This window comes from Xenopus tropicalis, chromosome 9 (assembly GCF_000004195.4).
Source record: "Xenopus tropicalis strain Nigerian chromosome 9, UCB_Xtro_10.0, whole genome shotgun sequence".
Lineage (NCBI taxonomy): Eukaryota > Metazoa > Chordata > Amphibia > Anura > Pipidae > Xenopus > Xenopus tropicalis.
Genome location: NC_030685.2, coordinates 22,389,751 through 22,408,730, shown reverse-complemented (window position 1 = coordinate 22,408,730; position 18,980 = coordinate 22,389,751). Strand labels below are relative to the sequence as shown.

At 39.5% G+C, this 18,980-nt stretch overlaps 1 protein-coding gene across 1 annotated transcript; it reads right to left on the bottom strand.

The window, feature by feature from the left end:
* Positions 1-9,856, bottom strand: LOC101732819 (protein kinase C delta type). The gene is made up of 9 exons (XM_031893836.1): positions 9,571-9,856; positions 8,966-9,057; positions 8,536-8,703; positions 8,341-8,432; positions 6,986-7,048; positions 6,078-6,216; positions 5,365-5,556; positions 4,875-5,003; positions 1-4,388 (listed from the first exon to the last, which is right to left on the bottom strand). Exons 1-9 carry the CDS (start codon positions 9,854-9,856, stop codon positions 4,275-4,277), a joined length of 1,275 nt encoding a protein of 424 aa, XP_031749696.1. The 3' UTR covers positions 1-4,274.
* Positions 9,857-18,980: the final 9,124 nt, after the last annotated feature.

Sequence of the window (18,980 nt, the reverse complement as noted above, 5' to 3'; positions counted from 1 at the left end):
TTAGGAGAGACAGATTCATAGGGTCCCAAAGCCCAAAACAGCCCCAGACAATGTACCACGCGATGTCCTAGCCAGATTTGTATTCTACAAAACCAAAGAAAGATTACTTGCTTCTGCAAGAGAACTGGCCAGAACAATACCAAAAACTGGAAATATACACAGATCTCTCTCCTGCTACACTGCTTAAAAGGAAAGCGTTCCTCGAGATCACTAAACTACTGAGACACCATAACATCCCGTACAGATGGGGCTACCCGGTAAAACTCATAGTACAGCGCAACGGGACACCTACTATCATAACTACAGTTCAAGAGGCCAAAAAACTACTAACAAGATGGGATATCCCTCCAACAAGTGAAGGAACACCACAACCGGAACACGAAAAGTCTGTGACCCATTATATTCACTGAACACAAGAGGGCTGAACTCCCCAAACAAACGCAACCAAATAATTAATGACGCATATAAGGCAAAAATAGACATATTATTTTGCCAAGAAACCCATTTTAGCAAAAAAAATCCCCCAAAATTTCACAACAGATACTTCCCCCACAATAATCATGCAAACTCCAACAATAAAACAAAAGGAGTCTCAATACTGATAAACTCTAAAATACCATTTAAATTCAAAGAGACGCATGCGGATACTATGGGCAGATATTTGATGGTAATAGGCGACATAGGTAACACAACATACTCTCTACTCAACCTCTATGTACCAAATGAGAACCAAAACAAATTTCTTTCTACCACGCTTTCAAAACTACTATACCACAAACAAGGGAAATGTATAGTTGCAGGGGACTTCAACATAGCCCCTAATCCAAAGATAGATGTCTCTAAAGGGTCGAGAACCCCCATACCCAAGGCACAACTTAAACAATCACAAATATTCAGAAATACACTCCACACCCACGGCCTGATAGATGTCTGGAGAGCACAATACCCCACTGCTAGAGACTATACTTATTATTCCCCAAGATATCACACCCACACCAGGATTGATCTTTTCCTTGCAGACCCTCAAACTGCCTCACAAATCACAAAAACCTGGATAGGATTGAGAACCTGGTCCGATCATGCCCCAATAGGAATAGAAATCCCACCTAACAATAATACAAAACTCCCATGGAGACTAAACAAAAGCTTATTGCTTAAAGAAGAACACAAACTCCAAATCGAACAAGCAATCCAACAATACTTTACACATAACATAACGGAAGATAGTAAACCCCAAATAGTCTGGTTAGCACACAAGGCAGTTCTTAGAGGCGAACTAATAACACTAGCCAAAACACTTGAAAAAAACCAGAACAGAAACCCAAACACAACTAGAAATTAAATTAAGGGCGCTGGAGCAACAACTCCAACAAAACCATAATAGGCAAATATTAAAAGAAATAACTTAAACAAGACTTAAGTTAAACGAGAACATAGCAGCTAAGACGGCATACAGACTTAGAAGGCTTAAGCATCTATTCTACACCAAGGGAAACAAAGCGGACAAATTACTTGCAGCCCAACTAAAGGAAACACAAGCACAGACACGAGTACAATACATCTCCACACCTCAAGGGAAAATTACAGACCCCAAACAAATAGCCAATGAATTTGCCAAATACTACTCCACGCTATATAACCTAGCTTCAAACAATGAAACCCCTAAACCGACAGTAGACCATATTAAAGAATATCTAAAAAAATTACAGCTCCCCCACCCCTCCCAAATACAGATAGATATGCTACAACAACCAATAACTGAGGAAGAAATAAAGCTAGTCATTAAAAAGCTGAAAAGTGGAAAAGCCCCAGGCCCGGACGGATTCACTAATAACTACTACAAAATCTTTACAAAACAGCTATGTCCACACTTACTCACACTATTTCAAAACATTATGGACACAGCTTACACCAACTAAGAGGCAACTTTAAATTTGAATGGAAAGAATCCTATATTACCTATTTAGGTATAAAACTGCCTAAAGACCCTGAGACCATATACCGATTAAACTATCAGCCACTACTGAAAATGATAGAAAAAGAATGCACCAAATGGAAAAAGGCACCTATATCATGGTTAGGTAGAATTATATCAATCAAAATGAACATCCTGCCCAAGGTTTTATATCTGTTTAGAACCCTCCATATAGCACTACCCCCTCAATACCTAGAGGCTTTACAACGTATTGTTAATAAATTTATATGGCAAAACAAGCCTCCGAGAATAGCTTTTGCCTGTTCACAATTCTCTAGACAGCTTGGCGGCTTGGGGATCCCAAACATTAAGGCATACTATTTGGCGGCAATCCTTGAAACAGTAATAAGACTACACTCCCCCCTAGGAAACAAGAAATGGGTGGATCACGAAACAAGTCTAGCCCCAGATGGGAACTTAATCCAACTTTTCTGGCTCCCTAAAAGATCCAGACCGTTAACACCAAAGCTACTGCCTACCACAAAACTATCAATAAAAACATGGGACAAACTGGCAAAAAAGCACAACTTCAATATATTTCCATCAACAATAATGCCACTTAAAGTATATGATACCAAACATAAACCTACAAGAATGGATTACAAAAGGGATAACTACAATACGCCACCTATATTCCATAAATGAACTGCAAAAATTTGAGGACCTAATGGAAAAATATAACCTAACACAAAACCAAAGGTACACCCATTTACAACTGCTCCACTTCCTCAGAACCACCTCTAAGGACTACAAAACCTGCAAAAGAAAATGTAATAAGGAATGGAATGGAAAAGCAACTTTGTCACAATGCTACAAACAACAACTACAATTACCGGAAGGACACAAATTCCCATACATGCAAAGATGGGAAAACGAGCTGCAACTTCAGTTTACCACAGAACAATGGCAGCAAATATTATCAGCGCATAAAGTAACTACCAACTGCACCAACCATATAGAAGTCCACACAAAAATCACACACAGGTGGTACTTAACACCTAAAAAGATAAGTAAAATAAATCCACAATACTCATCATTATGTTGGAGATAATGTGGACAACAAGGAACATTCCTGCATATGTGCTGGCAGTGTCCATCAGCAAAACCCTTCTGGACAGAAGTTTTCAACCTAATCAAAAATAAACTGGGATGGAACCTACCTGTACAACCGCACTACTGCAACTATACCCTCCAGACATACTACCACCAAATAAAAAACTTTTATTCCATATCTTCAACACAGCGTTCTCTCTTATTGCAAAAGTGTGGAAACAACCTTCCACCCCGAATTTACAACACCTAATCCAACAAGTCAATCTCAGAGCAGTAATGGAAAAAATGACAGCTGATACACAAGACCGCAAAGATAAGTTAGCCTTAATTTGGGATCCCTGGCACAAAGACCAAGCAACAGCAAATTTATAACAGCCCACTAAGTATTACAACACACCTATTTCTAGCAAAATACCACACCACCTAGGTTTACCTACCAAAAGAGTAATCAAAACCTTCCAAAACCTGTACAATTATTTCCTTTGTTTTACTGTTATGTATGTAACAACTGATATTTTGTTGAATCTGCAATAAAATGTAACTTTGCACAAATACTCAATAAAAAAACTTGAGTTAAAAAAAAAAGGAAGGTTAGACAAAAGAATCAGAGAAGAAAATAAGAACTGGAGAGAAGATAAGAAATAATCCTAATTATATAACTTATGCTATCTATATTTTTTTTTAATTTTTTTTTTTACTTAACTTATATTAAAGGTGAAAAGGAAGGTTAGAGAAAGAATTAGAGAAGAAAATAAGAATTGGAGAGAAGATAAGAAATAATCCTACAATATAACTTATCCTATCTATGGTAACAGAATGGGAGAGGAGATAGAAAAGAAAGATTCTTACCTTAGAATACTTACCCCAACTTACCTTACCCTATATAAATAAATTGAAAAATACTGAACGCTGTTAATTAACAGTGCACTGCCTTACCATAAGTGCACTGTATGTTCAGTATAGATGTTGACCCTTATCCAAGGGTCTGTGGGACTTTGTCCAAAATCCATTTAGAGAATCCAGCTCGCAGCTCTTCTGGCCTCCCACGATGTCTTCTTCTTCAAGTTGCCTCTTCTTTCTGTCTAGGATCCCGTGTGGTGCTGATGTAGTTGGCTATACAGGCAAACACTTGCAGCTGATGGCAGATCTGATGTCCACAGATGGAATTTGCCATGGATGGTATGTTGCCCTGATCACTTGTTGCACAGGGAGTTTGCTGTTAGTCCCCATGAGCACAGAAAATGCTTTACTCCTGCCAATTCCAGTTGGAATCCACATTGGAGAAGTCTTCTAGCTTATTTTCCTCGGAGGTCTCGGTGCAGAATCCCGGTTTAATTTCTTTTAATTTATCTGCTGGTGGCTATAAAAAGAATGCAAACACTTAGTTGCATTACAGTATTTAATTTGTAAGCATGAACATGACACATTCTACAATACGGGCACATATTTCTGTATGATGTGTATGTTTTGTATGTATGATGTTAAAATTCTGCACTGTATGTTTAAGAAGGTTCCTTACTTCATGGTGAGTTGAATGCAAAGAAAAAAATGACATAAAAAGGTATATGGAGGCTCAGCCTCTGAAAAAAACAACTGCCTCCTATGAAATTCTACAAAAAAGTCCAATAAAGCAAATAGCCTATTGGCCTCCCCAAATAAAAACTTAGCCTTCCCTGCTGTCAGTGGTGCAATACGCTTACATGTAGATGTTGTAGAGGTATGGCAAAAGTTAAGCCAGGGATCCCCCACTATTTTTACTTGTGAGTCAAACTCAGATCTAAAAAGTGGCACTGCAGGGTGAATGTGGGGAGACTCATGCCTTTGCTTGGGGTAGCCATATACTTACAATTTTGGGCTTGAAAGGTGTCCGAGTTGTTCTCCTTTCCACCTCACTCCAGTTGATTCCAGCATAGAATTGATGTTCCCTGATGTTCCCATTTAGTCCTAAACGGTTGTTATTGTCCATCTCCAGAAGCTTAAAAAAAAAAAAGAACATTTATCAGAATAAAACAGATGTTTAATCAGACACCATTCAACCATAGAGGGCTGTTCAATGCAAGGGCTGTGGTTGAACTCCAGCTCTTCAAGAAATTTTAGCGGCCACAAAATGTATCTATATCTATCCCTCTAAATTGAAATGAGAGCACTGTGTACATCAGTGGGAGTGAAACCAAATATAACTCATTGCAGTAGAGGAGGGGAGGTCATGGAATATATTCACTCTGCTTGAAAGTACTGCCCCATGTACCTGACCCCAGATTTTGAATGTGCAAAAGTAGCAAGCAGTGCAAGTAGTCAATGAATTCACTTCCCAGTGTGTAATTGTTCCTACTGACCTTTGGCAGAAGGTCCAGCATTTCCTGGCTCATGTGACTTGGATAATCAACCTTCGTCTGTTTCATATCAACAAACTCCCTAGCAGGATCAAGCGATGGGACAAATGGCAGCCTGCCAGTGGCCATTTCATACATGATGACACCGAGCGACCACCAGTCCACTGCAGCGTCATACGCCTCCAATGACAACATCTTTAGAAAAAAAGAACTAATTATTTCAGGGTAATAGAAACACAGTTACATTAAAGACCGTGAAATTGCATTTCTTATTGGGTCTTAAATCTAGAGTAACACTTTGCTTAATGAGGGCCAATAACCTAGGGAATATATAAAAGGCAAAGGTTTGGACCCCTTTGTATATTCTGACTGATTGGGGCATTTTTTCCCTTTCTTGTTTATATTATCAAAATGTTCTATTGTTGGGTTAAAATATATAGTAAAATGGCCTAAAGGACAGAGCAAAGTTGCAAAGATGTCCATGGAAGAACAGACATAAGGGATTATGTTGTAAAAGGCACTAAGTTTGCCCAGGAGCAGTAACTCATAGCAACCAATCTAAAGGTATAATTTACTGGTCACCTGTATTAAAGCAAACATCTTATTGGTTGCTATTGGTTACTGGTCCTGGGCAAACTTAGTACCTTTAATTACATATGGGGGAAAGAGATATTAATGCCACTGTGTATACATTTTGTTATAAAAAAAATTCTGACCTCTGGCGCACGGTATCCAGGTGTTCCGGCCAATCCCCTGATCTTCCATCCGGCGAACATTCCTACAGCAGCGATGCCGAAGTCGCAGATCTTGATGTGTCCGTCGTTATCCACCAAGATGTTGTCAGGCTTGAGATCACTGCAACATACGCATGGGGGACAATGAATGTACAATATACTGTAACTGAGTAAAGTTCTGAGAATGATAACTAAAATAACTATAGATATTTTTGGTATAAGATAACCTAGAAACAATGAAGCTAAGTATTAAAAAGAAAAGAACAAATACATGCTATTTAATAAAAAAGAAAATGTACAGTAAATGAATATTATGCAGAGAAAAAACATGTATTGCCAAGGTAAACTAAAATGTAAAATACAAAGGCTTAAACCACAATTTATTGTGATTCTGGACAGACAGTCTGAGTCACTGAAAGTAACTGTCCCTAACTGATTGCCCCAGATACCAGAGGCGGAAACATTAGTGTTAGCAGAATGTGAATAAATGGGCACAAGCTGTGCCAGTGAGGGAAGGGGTGGCACATTGCTTTACACTTACATGCCTGCTGTGTTAAGTACTGTATTCCCAAACAAATTCTATGACAATCCACCAAGCCAGTGGTGTACTGAGAACCGCCAGGCCCCCCTGCAAAAGAATCTTTGGAGGTTCCCATTGCACACAGGTACCCAGCCGGCGCCCCCTGCTGAATATGTACAGCGGGCATGTATAACTTTGGAGACTAGAGCAGCTATAAAGGAAGCAGACACCTGCAGTCTGGCCCATACTGTCCCCCGCTCTCTCTATAGTAAAGCCACTGCATTAAGCTGTGTATCATGCTAACAATAAATATAAATGGAAACTAGACATTCCATAATATTCTAGAGGAGAGAACGGAGATTGAACTGACCGATGGATGATGCCATTGTAGTGCAGAAACTGTAGCGCAACCACCATCTCTGCAGAGTAGAACCTGCAAAAAAACAATTTCTGTATCATACACATTTCATATATATGTATACATTTAGATATAGCGTTACCTGTAAATGCCTCTGCTTCTTCTATTTCTAATATTTAAGTGCTGAAAAACTTTATATTTTTACTACTTTTTTTAAGATGACTAAATATTTAAGTTTTTCTTAACATTAAAATTAACCTTTAGTATTATGTAGAAAGTGATATTCCGAGAGAGTCTGCAATTGGTCTTTTTTTTTAGTATTTATGGATTTTAAATTGTTTAGCTTTTTGTTCAGCAGCTATCCAGTTTGGAAATTAAGCCGCTATCTGGTTGCTAGGGTCCAAATTACCCTAGCAACTAGGCAGTGGTGTGAAAGAGTGTCTGGAAAATGAATCAGAAAAGTCTGAATAGAAAGTTAATTAATAAAAAGTAACGATAACAATAAAATTGTAAGTTCACAGAGCAATAGCTTCTCTGGCTGCCGGGGTCAGTAACCCCCATTTGAAAGCTGGAAAGAGGAAGAAGATGTTGAATAGCTCAAAAATGTTAGCAAGTAAAAAATGAAGACCAGTAGAAAAGTTGCTAGGAATTGGCCATTCATAAATTGAATTGGCTGTTCAAAAGTTAACATAAAGTTGAACTACTCTCTCTCTCGGCCTGGACAAGCATGTTACCTGTATACATGATTAAAGAACAAGGAGAGTCTAATTCTCAGGTGGGTGCCTATATGTTAGATAATCCCTTGTAAATTTCCCCAGGCTGTCGCTTCTTTTGGGAGGAATTCACCAGCCCTTTCTAAGTGCCATGCTGCTATCTCACCAGTATTTCCCAGAGGAATAAAGAGAAAGATGTAGAAAGATCAGTGGTGCCCTGGTTCTTCCGCTGTGCACATACCTCTCCTTTTGTGACAAAGGCCCAAGAACAAAGCAATACACAACAACCCGTGAATTTACATGAAGGACATTTTCATTTTCTAATGAATTCACTTCTGAATTCCTATTTTTATCATTTTTTGCTTATAAAAATCTTAATTTCACATATACAGTCATGCACAAAAAGTCTGCTCTCCTACTCCCAAGCCCCTCCGCTTATTGCTCAGCCCTGGGGGTGCATTGGCACGACCTGGACACTTACATCTCAGTTGGTGTCAATCATCAACACTGAGCAAATTTGCCCATCAGAAGTGCCCATACATGGGCCGATTAGCTGCCGAAACGGTCAAAGGGACCGATATCGGCAGCTACTATCGGCCCGTGTATGGGGACCTTAACTCTATGTTCCTCTACAGTAAGAATCTTATCACTTACTGGATGCTCTTCGTCGGTAATGTTTTTTGACGGGAAATCATCCTGTACAGCGTACCCCCACCGGCATACTCCAGCACGAAGAAGGCTTGAGCCTAAAACAAATGAGCAAATGGTAAGGCATAAGCCACAACTGAACAACAAAGCAAGGAGAATTAATAAAACAGATTATGTGGCAATACAAACAGTGTTCCCTACCTTGGACTGGAATGTGGCATGTGAGTGACACAGGAAGGGGCATTCTCTGGCAAACTTCAAGAGCTGGGCCTCCATCATGATCCACGGATAGTTGCACCTGTTTGGTTTTTTCTGGACTATCTTTATTGCCACGAGTTGTTTTTTTGGTGCAAATGATGCCAACATCACCTAAGAAAAGACAAAAGAGGTTAAATATCACAGTGTCTTGAATAGCTTTAAGAATAGTGCCCAGAAGGAACCATGTTAGTTTCTTAAGGAAAGGTCATTTGGAGACAATGACCTGAAATAATAAATTATATCAACTTTAAGTTAATATTCTTAGACTTGGCCAATGGGAATATTTAATGTCATTGCCAAGTGTTTGATTTCCCTCATATTTTTGCACAGTTTAATACCAGATTACAGAAGAGATTTCCATATCTGGACTCACCTTTCCACCGGTGCCTTCTCCTAGCTTTCGATGGAACGTGTAACTTTGTATGTCCAGGGGGGTGGCCTTCTCACTTCCACACGGGATTTCTTCTTTGCATTTTCATCTTTTGGGATCAAACACATTCAGTCAAAAGCTCATATCAAAATACATAACACATTTCCATAAATATTTCCATTTATGTACCCCAATGACCATTAATCTTAGCTAAGGCAAGCACCCACATTCAGAGTAAGACTCTTTATCCAAGCAGAATATTGAGTGAGTGACTGACAACACAGAACTGTTACCTTCCTACAAGGTCTTTAGGGTTATACAAAATATTCTCTGTAAAAAAAAAAAGGCATTAAGTTTGCACAGGGGCACTAACCTATAGCAACCAACAAGATGTTTGTTTTTAAACAGATGACCAGTAAATTCTACATGCTGATTGATTGCTATGGGTTACTGCTCTTGGGCAAACTTAGTGCCTTATAAATCTATAGAAGAATTTCACAAAGCAAAGGGATGGATTTGTTGTCTCCCCTCCAACAGAACAAGCATCTGACCATTTCTGTCAGTTAAATGTATAGAGAAAATAAAGCAATATATTTCTAGCATTATACCCTTGCCTTCTAACAGATCTTCTCGGCTCCTTTTCTTCTCCTTGTTGTCTTCCTGCTCCTTACTCCTTCCATAACTGCTGCTTTGAAGAAATTCTTCTGAGCTGGATTTCTTTTTATTTTTTTCTTCTTCATCCTTCTTCCTCTTCTTGCTCTCAGGTTTGCTGGTCTCATCTGAGAGGCTTTTTCTTTCTTCTTCTTGGCTATCCTTTATCTTCTCTGTTGGTTCTTCAGTCCTTTTCCTTTTAATGGTCCCATCTTCAGGGGGCTTCTCCCCACACGGACTCATCTTCACATTTCCATCAGGACTGGTCTTCTCTTTTAGGTTGGGTTTGTCAGTTGGAAAGACAAATCCGTCTTGACTCTTAGCCTTCTTCTCCACGCAACCTTTATCCTGTAGAGGTTCTTCTGGAGTCTGGCTCCTTTTTTTCCTCTTCTTTCTTCTCTTCTCCATCTTCACCTTCCTTCTTCTCCTTTTATTTTATCCAAATTTGTCCAAATTGTCTTCTTTTTTCGCAACAGCCGTTGAACTCTCTGGCACTCTCTATCTCCTCTTCACAATCCAAATGGCAGTTGGGCTGAGCATGTAAGCAACAGTTAAGGTGTCGGGTTACGACCAACAGACACCCCTGGAGCAGCATGTGACTACCAGCAGTGAGACATGCAACCAGCAGCAGTAGCATGGCCCATTAGCAACAATCTAGGCTTATAATCACTGACAGCAGAAATCAGAGGAATGTTTAAATCCCAGGGCAGATAGAGGCAAATCATTTTAAGAAACTGACAGATTACTTTCTATAACATTCATAGGTAATAAAGCATAACTAAGTTCTTTGGGGCAGGGCCCTCTTTACCTCTTGTATTGGTTGTTCATTGATGATATATGCACCCAATTATTATCCAGTGCTGTGGAATATGTTGGCTCTTTTTAGATACTTGCTAATAATACATTTTAAAGTGAACTTGACCTTGAGAATTACAAGATGTATCCTATATAATAAATATGTATATTTGATCAACTATTTATTGGTAAATGTGTGTGTTGATAACCAGCTGACAAAGAGATACACTTGACACACAAAGATGATCAGCCTCATTCAAATAGTTTGCCCGACGTGTGTGTGTGTGTGGGGGGTGATATTGGGAAGTGCAGCAAGGGCCCTTCAGATCATGTTCTTCAGGAGGCCCAAGGTGTGTAGAATAGTTCATAAAATCGGCACTATTGGCTCATAAGTTCCAGACTACCAGTGCCATTGACTTTACTTTATGTGTATTTCTGTGTAATTTCTGTGCTGTATACCGGGCCACATGTTGTGTGGCAAAGCAAGAGCAGTGGGACACAACATTTGGGTTCCTCAACAGAACCAAACAAGCTCTGATTATGTCTATTTATACCCAACATCACCCCCTAAATCCACCCCTATTTCTGCTTTTCCATCAATACCTCTCTACCACCTCCTTAGAGCATCTGCAATCAGCGAAAACTATAAATGCCACAAAGGTATAAACAGAAAAATACAAACTGTAACATGGCACACAGCAAAACACACTGTACAACAATAGGTTTTTGGCTTGTGGCGTCAGGGACCCCTAATGAAAACTTTAGGAGGAAGAAGAGGAATGCATATGATTAAAAAATATATATACAAATAAATATTGAAAAGTTACTAGGGATAGGACATTCTATAACATTCTAAAAGTTAACATAAATGGGAACCGCCATGAGCACTGGGGCCCAAATCTGCACTGCATATTTAAGATGAGGCCTTACCAGGGATCAATGGCGACTGTACTTTATTCTCTTTATCAAACATTTACTGACTCTGTTGGCAAAAAAAAATACACAATTAATGGACCAATATTTCAGAACCCTATAAATTTTGGAGCGCTTAGTTCTTCATCAAAGACAAAACTTTATTAAAATGGGACTCTTTTGCACCCTCTAGATCTTACACACTGTGCAATTTCTGCTTCCTATATTACACTGACACAAACTTCTCAGAGGGGTGGATATTAACGTATTCACACTCATGGCACACCCAATTATTATCCAGTGCTGTGGAATATGTTGGCTCTTTTTAGATACTTGCTAATAATACATTTTAAAGTGAACTTGACCTTGAGAATTACAAGATGTATCCTATATAATAAATATGTATATTTGATCAACTATTTATTGGTAAATGTGTGTGTTGATAACCAGCTGACAAAGAGATACACTTGACACACAAAGATGATCAGCCTCATTCAAATAGTTTGCCCGACGTGTGTGTGTGTGTGGGGGGTGATATTGGGAAGTGCAGCAAGGGCCCTTCAGATCATGTTCTTCAGGAGGCCCAAGGTGTGTAGAATAGTTCATAAAATCGGCACTATTGGCTCATAAGTTCCAGACTACCAGTGCCATTGACTTTACTTTATGTGTATTTCTGTGTAATTTCTGTGCTGTATACCGGGCCACATGTTGTGTGGCAAAGCAAGAGCAGTGGGACACAACATTTGGGTTCCTCAACAGAACCAAACAAGCTCTGATTATGTCTATTTATACCCAACATCACCCCCTAAATCCACCCCTATTTCTGCTTTTCCATCAATACCTCTCTACCACCTCCTTAGAGCATCTGCAATCAGCGAAAACTATAAATGCCACAAAGGTATAAACAGAAAAATACAAACTGTAACATGGCACACAGCAAAACACACTGTACAACAATAGGTTTTTGGCTTGTGGCGTCAGGGACCCCTAATGAAAACTTTAGGAGGAAGAAGAGGAATGCATATGATTAAAAAATATATATACAAATAAATATTGAAAAGTTACTAGGGATAGGACATTCTATAACATTCTAAAAGTTAACATAAATGGGAACCGCCATGAGCACTGGGGCCCAAATCTGCACTGCATATTTAAGATGAGGCCTTACCAGGGATCAATGGCGACTGTACTTTATTCTCTTTATCAAACATTTACTGACTCTGTTGGCAAAAAAAAATACACAATTAATGGACCAATATTTCAGAACCCTATAAATTTTGGAGCGCTTAGTTCTTCATCAAAGACAAAACTTTATTAAAATGGGACTCTTTTGCACCCTCTAGATCTTACACACTGTGCAATTTCTGCTTCCTATATTACACTGACACAAACTTCTCAGAGGGGTGGATATTAACGTATTCACACTCATGGCACACCTGGTATATTATGAGCTAACTTTTGTTTTTTTTTAGCTGGCAGGAAAGAGGATAGAGCTAGTAAAATGTTGTATAGTACTTATCTAAAGCAGATAGGATTCACATTGGGGGATATTATAAATTAATTTGAGCCACTGGCCCAGACAGACTGCATTCTATTGCAACTAAAGGGTAAATAATTCTTTTTCTGGCTTGTGCATGTGGAATTGGTCCTTCGGCAAGTTTAAACTCACCCACTCACAGGGTTGGACTGGGAGGTGCAGGCTGCCACCTATACAGCCTATATTTCTATCTAGGTTTATTTTTACACTGAACTGTTCTTCTGAAACTATGGGCTTTTTTAGATAATGGCTCTAGTGTACAAGCATATAAATCAGTTTTTTTATATTTCCATCACGTAAAGTTTGGGAATTTTTTCTCTCCTTGTGATATTTTCTATTCCAGCTGCTCCTATAATAACACTCTCCTAATCGGTTGAATTGGCACATGGTATACATGTGAGTAGTAACGCCACGTCAAGGCTTCAATCATGTTACTGTCCATTCACACACCTATTGCAGCAAATGGCTCACCCTATCATTTGCTGCAATAGTTCCCTATCCCTAGGCTCTGGCTAATATAAGCCATCATGGAACCCTTCCTCCTCAGTTCAGACTGGGAGGTGTCAGGAACAAAAGTTCCCCATTTGGATACCTACAATAATACACACACACACTCTTTACAGCCACATTCTCTCACTGATTCATTCACTATCTTCTCTTTTTCTGTGGCAAATCCCATGGTCATTGTAGTTGGGACTGGGATTCCACTCCCCACTTACTAACTATATAATTCCCCCCCCCTAGTTCCTTACCTAGTAAGGAGTTAAAATGAGACATGTGGATGGGGCCCTATGATTTGATTAAGGACAATAAGGATTAATTATTTTTTAGTTGGGATCAAGTACAAGGTATTGTTTTATTACAGAGAAAAAAGAAATCATTTTTTAAATATGAATTATTTGATTAACTTGGAGTGTATGGGAGATGGCCTTCCCATAATTTGGAACTTTCTGGATAACTTGTCTCCGGATAAGGGATCCGATACCTGTACTGATAAATTTTATATTTGCCTAAAACTCCTGTGTTATAAGGGATAACATACCCCCTGCTGCCTTGCACCTTTATTATCCGTTTACAGTACGTAAAACACCATATACACTGCATTGGAAGTATGCCTTGCATGCTATTTATATAATGCAAGCATACTGCTTAGAGGTACAGTTACCTGTTGGAGCTTTATAAATAGGTTAATAGTATTATAATTAGTGTTAATAGTAATAATTATTACTGAAACTCGTGTTACAAATAAGGGTTAGGGAACACAAGGGAAATAGCTTGTATTTAATCTAGAGTAGGTTCACTGAAATAAATACCAACAACATGTTCAAGGCCTCCTGAAGCAGAAGAAAGTCACTATGGCGTAAGTAGCTAACCCCTAGCTTATTACTGTAAACAGAAAGGATAAAAAGCATGTGAGTTCCCCCGGCACAAAGTATTTAGAAGCAGGGCCAGCTATGTGTTGGCTGGGAGAGGAGTCATGTTGTGCCAAGCAATGCTTTTCCCCTTCCTGGGCTGCAAATAGAACCAGCTAAGATTTAAATCATGGGTAGTGCTGGGTGGGTGATTTATGAACACAGACAGCTATGTCCCAAGGCTAATGTCACACAAGGCCATTTGCAGGCAAAGAAACAGTCTAGTGCAATATTAGCCTAAAGGGCTACTACACTTTCTCTTTTTGTCACCTAATATAGCTTTGCTTTGTTCTCCCTAACCCCAAAGTCAGCATTATCTAACAAGGGGGGCAGCTTGCAGTTTCAGCCGTGCGCAAGACTCCATCATCAGTTGCCTCAGTGACCACAAACCTTCATATCTCCACCCATTGCTCTCTTGGGGTTTCAAGAAGTATGACCCTCACCTTGCATTCCCCTCATGGCCAAATTCTCAGCGCTCGTGTTGCTATGGTTACTCTTTTAGATGTTTCATCTATTAGCATTGCTAGGACCCCCAGGGCCTGGCACAGAATTTCACTACATACTTGATGTTCATTGATTATCAGACCAAAGACTTCCTGCGTCCTCTACAGTTCACTCACTGCACAAATTCACCCGTATCTCTGGTTTTCTCTAGGAGGCCTGGTCTCATTTATGACTGCCAAGACTACAGACCCATATCCCACCCCCAGTATCCCCCCATCCTACCTCTTGACTTAAATTTATACTTTTCGGTAATACACACTCAGCTCTCTTCTTATCAAATAATCCCTAAAAAAAAGATGCTATCTGTCAATTTCGGGTAATTAAGGGATAATGTATATAGGCTGGGAAGGTACCACTTAGAGCTGCAGACCCAGTGGCTGCCAGTGAAGTTCTAAATGATGCATCATATCAAAATGTCTGTTTCCTGAAGATTTAAAATACAGGTATGGGACCTGTTATCCAGAAAGCTTGGGACACTTCAAATAAAAAAAAAAATCACAATTATGTTTGCACATTAAATGCACTGATCTTGTCCAGATCCATAGATATAAATACAGGCAGGGCAAATATGTTCTCTGAGCAATGTATACTTTTTATTTATAAATTACACTCTTTACATAGCAAATAATTAACTCTGCCATTTAAAATGTTATTCTTGAACCCACAAATGTATTTTTTTAGCTGTAATATTGGTGTGTAGGCGCTATCTTAGTGCATTGTGCCTGAGTCTGAGCTTTCAGAAGGAGCCAGCGCTACATTAGAACTGCTTTCAGCTAACCTATTGTTTCTCCTACTCCCATGTAATTGGAGGAGTCCCAAGCCGGACTTGGACTTCTTACTATTGAGTGCTATTCTGATACCTACTGGGAGCTGCTATCTTGCTCCCTTCCCATTGTTCTGCTGATTGGCTGCGGGGAGTGGGGGAGATATCACTCCAACTTACAACTCAGCAGTATGTGACTGTTTTATCAGAGCACAGGTGACATGGCTGTGGCACCCTGGGAAATGAAGAATATGTCTAGCCCCATGTGAAATTTAAAAATTAAATATTAAAAAAAATCTGTGTTTTTGAAAAATGGATTTGAATGCTGTATTCTGCTGGAGAAGCTCTATTAACTGATGTGTTTGAAAAAAAAACAAACCGTTTTCCCATGACCGTATTCCTTTAAATGAGCCCCAGTGTGTTTTATTACATAACTCCATAAGTCTACTAAAAATCATCTAAACATTAATTAAACCCAATAGGATTGTTTCACTTCCAATGAGGATTAATTAAATCTTAGCTGGGATCAAGTACAAGGTACTGTTTTATTACTACAGAGAAAAAATACATTTAGAATTATTTGATTAAAATTGAGCATATGGGAGATGCCTTTCCATAATTCCAAACCAGCCGGATGACAAATTCTCGGTTAATTGGTCCCATACCTGTATTGTGTTGCATGGGCCATGACAGAGGGACTAGTGCTAAGATAGCAGTGGCAGAGTGGGATTATTGTTGTAAAATAACATTACTATTTTTCAAAACTTAGTTACAAATTTATTTCTAGTCTTCAAGAGTCAAGGTGCTCCTTTTTTCTTATTGGGTCCATTAAATCCCATACCCTCAGAAAAAAACATATTAGAATGGAATTATGGAACAGGCCTCTTGTTCCGAGCAAAGCTGGCTGCTAAATGGAACAGTTGGAATTTTTCAATGCAGTCTCTAAGGACTTAGCTCAGCAGACGAATCCTTTTGATCTTCTGTGCCCATTTAAAAGCTTCGCCATTAGATTCCTACTGAGAACATCATTTTGGATCTCTTCTTTCATTACACAATGGAACCTTATTCTGAACCTTACAATGCTCTTCCATTAAATACAGCTTCATCCCCCCACCCCTTCCTATTGCTGAGGCCTCTAGCTGGCATCAAAGGCATAACCCAATGACATTATATAATACTGGAAACTGGTGAGCAATACTAATGCAGAATTATTCTGCCTGATTTTAGAATTTTCCTAGGTAAAAGGTTATTATTTGCAAATGATGTAAGTCTCATAGCAGGTGAAAGATACAGATGAGAACAAGATTCCTGTCTATCAAGCTCAAACATTTCATCAAATACACTCGGGAAGATGAATTTGTCCAATACAAAAACTGGCATGTTCCGGATGCATGAAAGCTAAGCAGTGTGGAACACTGTACTGTAAATGCTGAGATGCAAAGTGGAAAAACCAGAAGCATTCGCTACGGCACTGGTCTCTGTAGTACATTTTGGAGCACAGAGACCTGCGGCAGCTACCATGAATACAGTACTCCCTGCATTTGGTGGCTCTGTATTCATAATAGTTTGGGAGGGGGAGACAAATGGGTACCTCTCCATCTCTACTGCTCTCTACCTGTCCCCTAACTTAAGTCTCATTCAGTCCCACAAATTAGAGAGTGGCAGCAAACGCAGTCTGCAATGGGACCTTGCCCTTACCACCTGGTAAAACAGGGCTGAGGTGCAGAGATCAGTCAGATCTTCAGATCTTTGTGGTATACACCCTCCTATTGTACATCACTATTTTATCATATGTGTTAAAGGAGAAGAAACTCTGTAATCACTTGGGGAGAGCAAAATTATTACTCCCCCACAAGTGATCATAATGGCTTACCTCCTGTTTGCTGACGTGGAAACGCCCAAGGTACTACTGCAGAAGCCCAATACTGCCATTTTTTTCTTGTTCTGTATCTCTTCTTGGTCTGGGTGTGCATATGCAGTAAAGGGAAAAGCCAAACTTGAAAGCAAAAGGTCAGCTTTTCACTCTACGGGGCATGTGTGCCAGCCCAGGGCCAGAGAGAAGATAGAAGTAGAAGAAGATGGCAACATCGTGATCCTACAGAAGTACCCCCTGGACAGGCACCGGTCACTGATTGGGTAAATTTAATTAATAAAAAGATGAATATTCAATATTTTTTAACTTTTTTGCCGTTAAATAGATATCAACTTGCTCCCGAATTCCCATTTTCTGAACTTGAATTGTTAAATTATTATTTATCAAAAGATTCGGCAGCTACAACCCAGTGAGCTTCTATAGAAGTCAATGCTACAGATGCAGCTCTGTCACACATTACACACTTAGTATGACAATCACACATTTCCTTTACTTCTCAAGTTCACGTGTGAGGAGAGCAAAACGTCACACAGTATTTAATGCTGCCGCCAACAGCATCAATTGATTGATCAGGTCATTCATTACCAGGGCCCCATGTCCATTAGAATGCAGTAGCAGGAGCCTGGGATTGATAAAATGTTAGCACGCTGCTGTCCCTGCTCGTCATACAATATAATGAACAAGCTTTCTCCTCTGCTGAGCTTACAAAAAGACCTTGTGGTGTCTGTCTGGTCATTTCTATCACTGCGTTTCCACAGTGAATTCTCCTTAGTCTCCAGTGTCTTCCCAAATGAGTGGGTGTCTCCCTTGGGGGGGTCACAGAGCAGTGATGGTGACAACCCAACCTAAAGGCCCCCTAGGCCATATTTTTGCCTCAAAATCCTTGGCATTGAGGTTAAATGGTTGAGTTTTTGAAGGGGGGGGGGGTAAACCTGAAGAAGCTGAGAACCACAGCTCTAGCAAGTAATTATAAGGGACAATTAATTATATGTGAGTTCTTGTTGTGCTTGGGCCCGCCTGGCTCAGCTGCCAATGACTACATCTTTCTGACAGCTTTTTTACTCACTTTGTGTGGTAGAGTCTCAGTCTCCACAAATCACCGAATGTTATGTTTCTAGCCTGGATCAATGGAGTACATTGCTCTGACTCTGCACAGCCATGCATTTACTGTAATGTGTCTGGCACCATGTGGTCAAATGGAGCAAGCATTGCTTTAGCAAAGCAACTGAATTCACACAAAAGATACACAATATGGTGCTTGTACTGTGTATTCTGCTATGATCCCCTTAAATAGTTCAGAAAATGTATGTATGTATGTGTAACAATTTATAAAGCGCTACAAGGATACACAACGTGGTACAATCTTACAATATACACAATTACACACAGGAAGGACAAGTGTTATAATAAATACAATTAATAAGTATAAATACACAGAATTTATCTGCCATGTGGTATGAGACACAGTAGGAAGGAGGTCCCTGCCCTATAGAGCTTACAATCTAAGTGGTTGGGATCATATTGGAGATAAGTGGCATTGTTGCAGCCTATTACAAGTACCACAATCATCC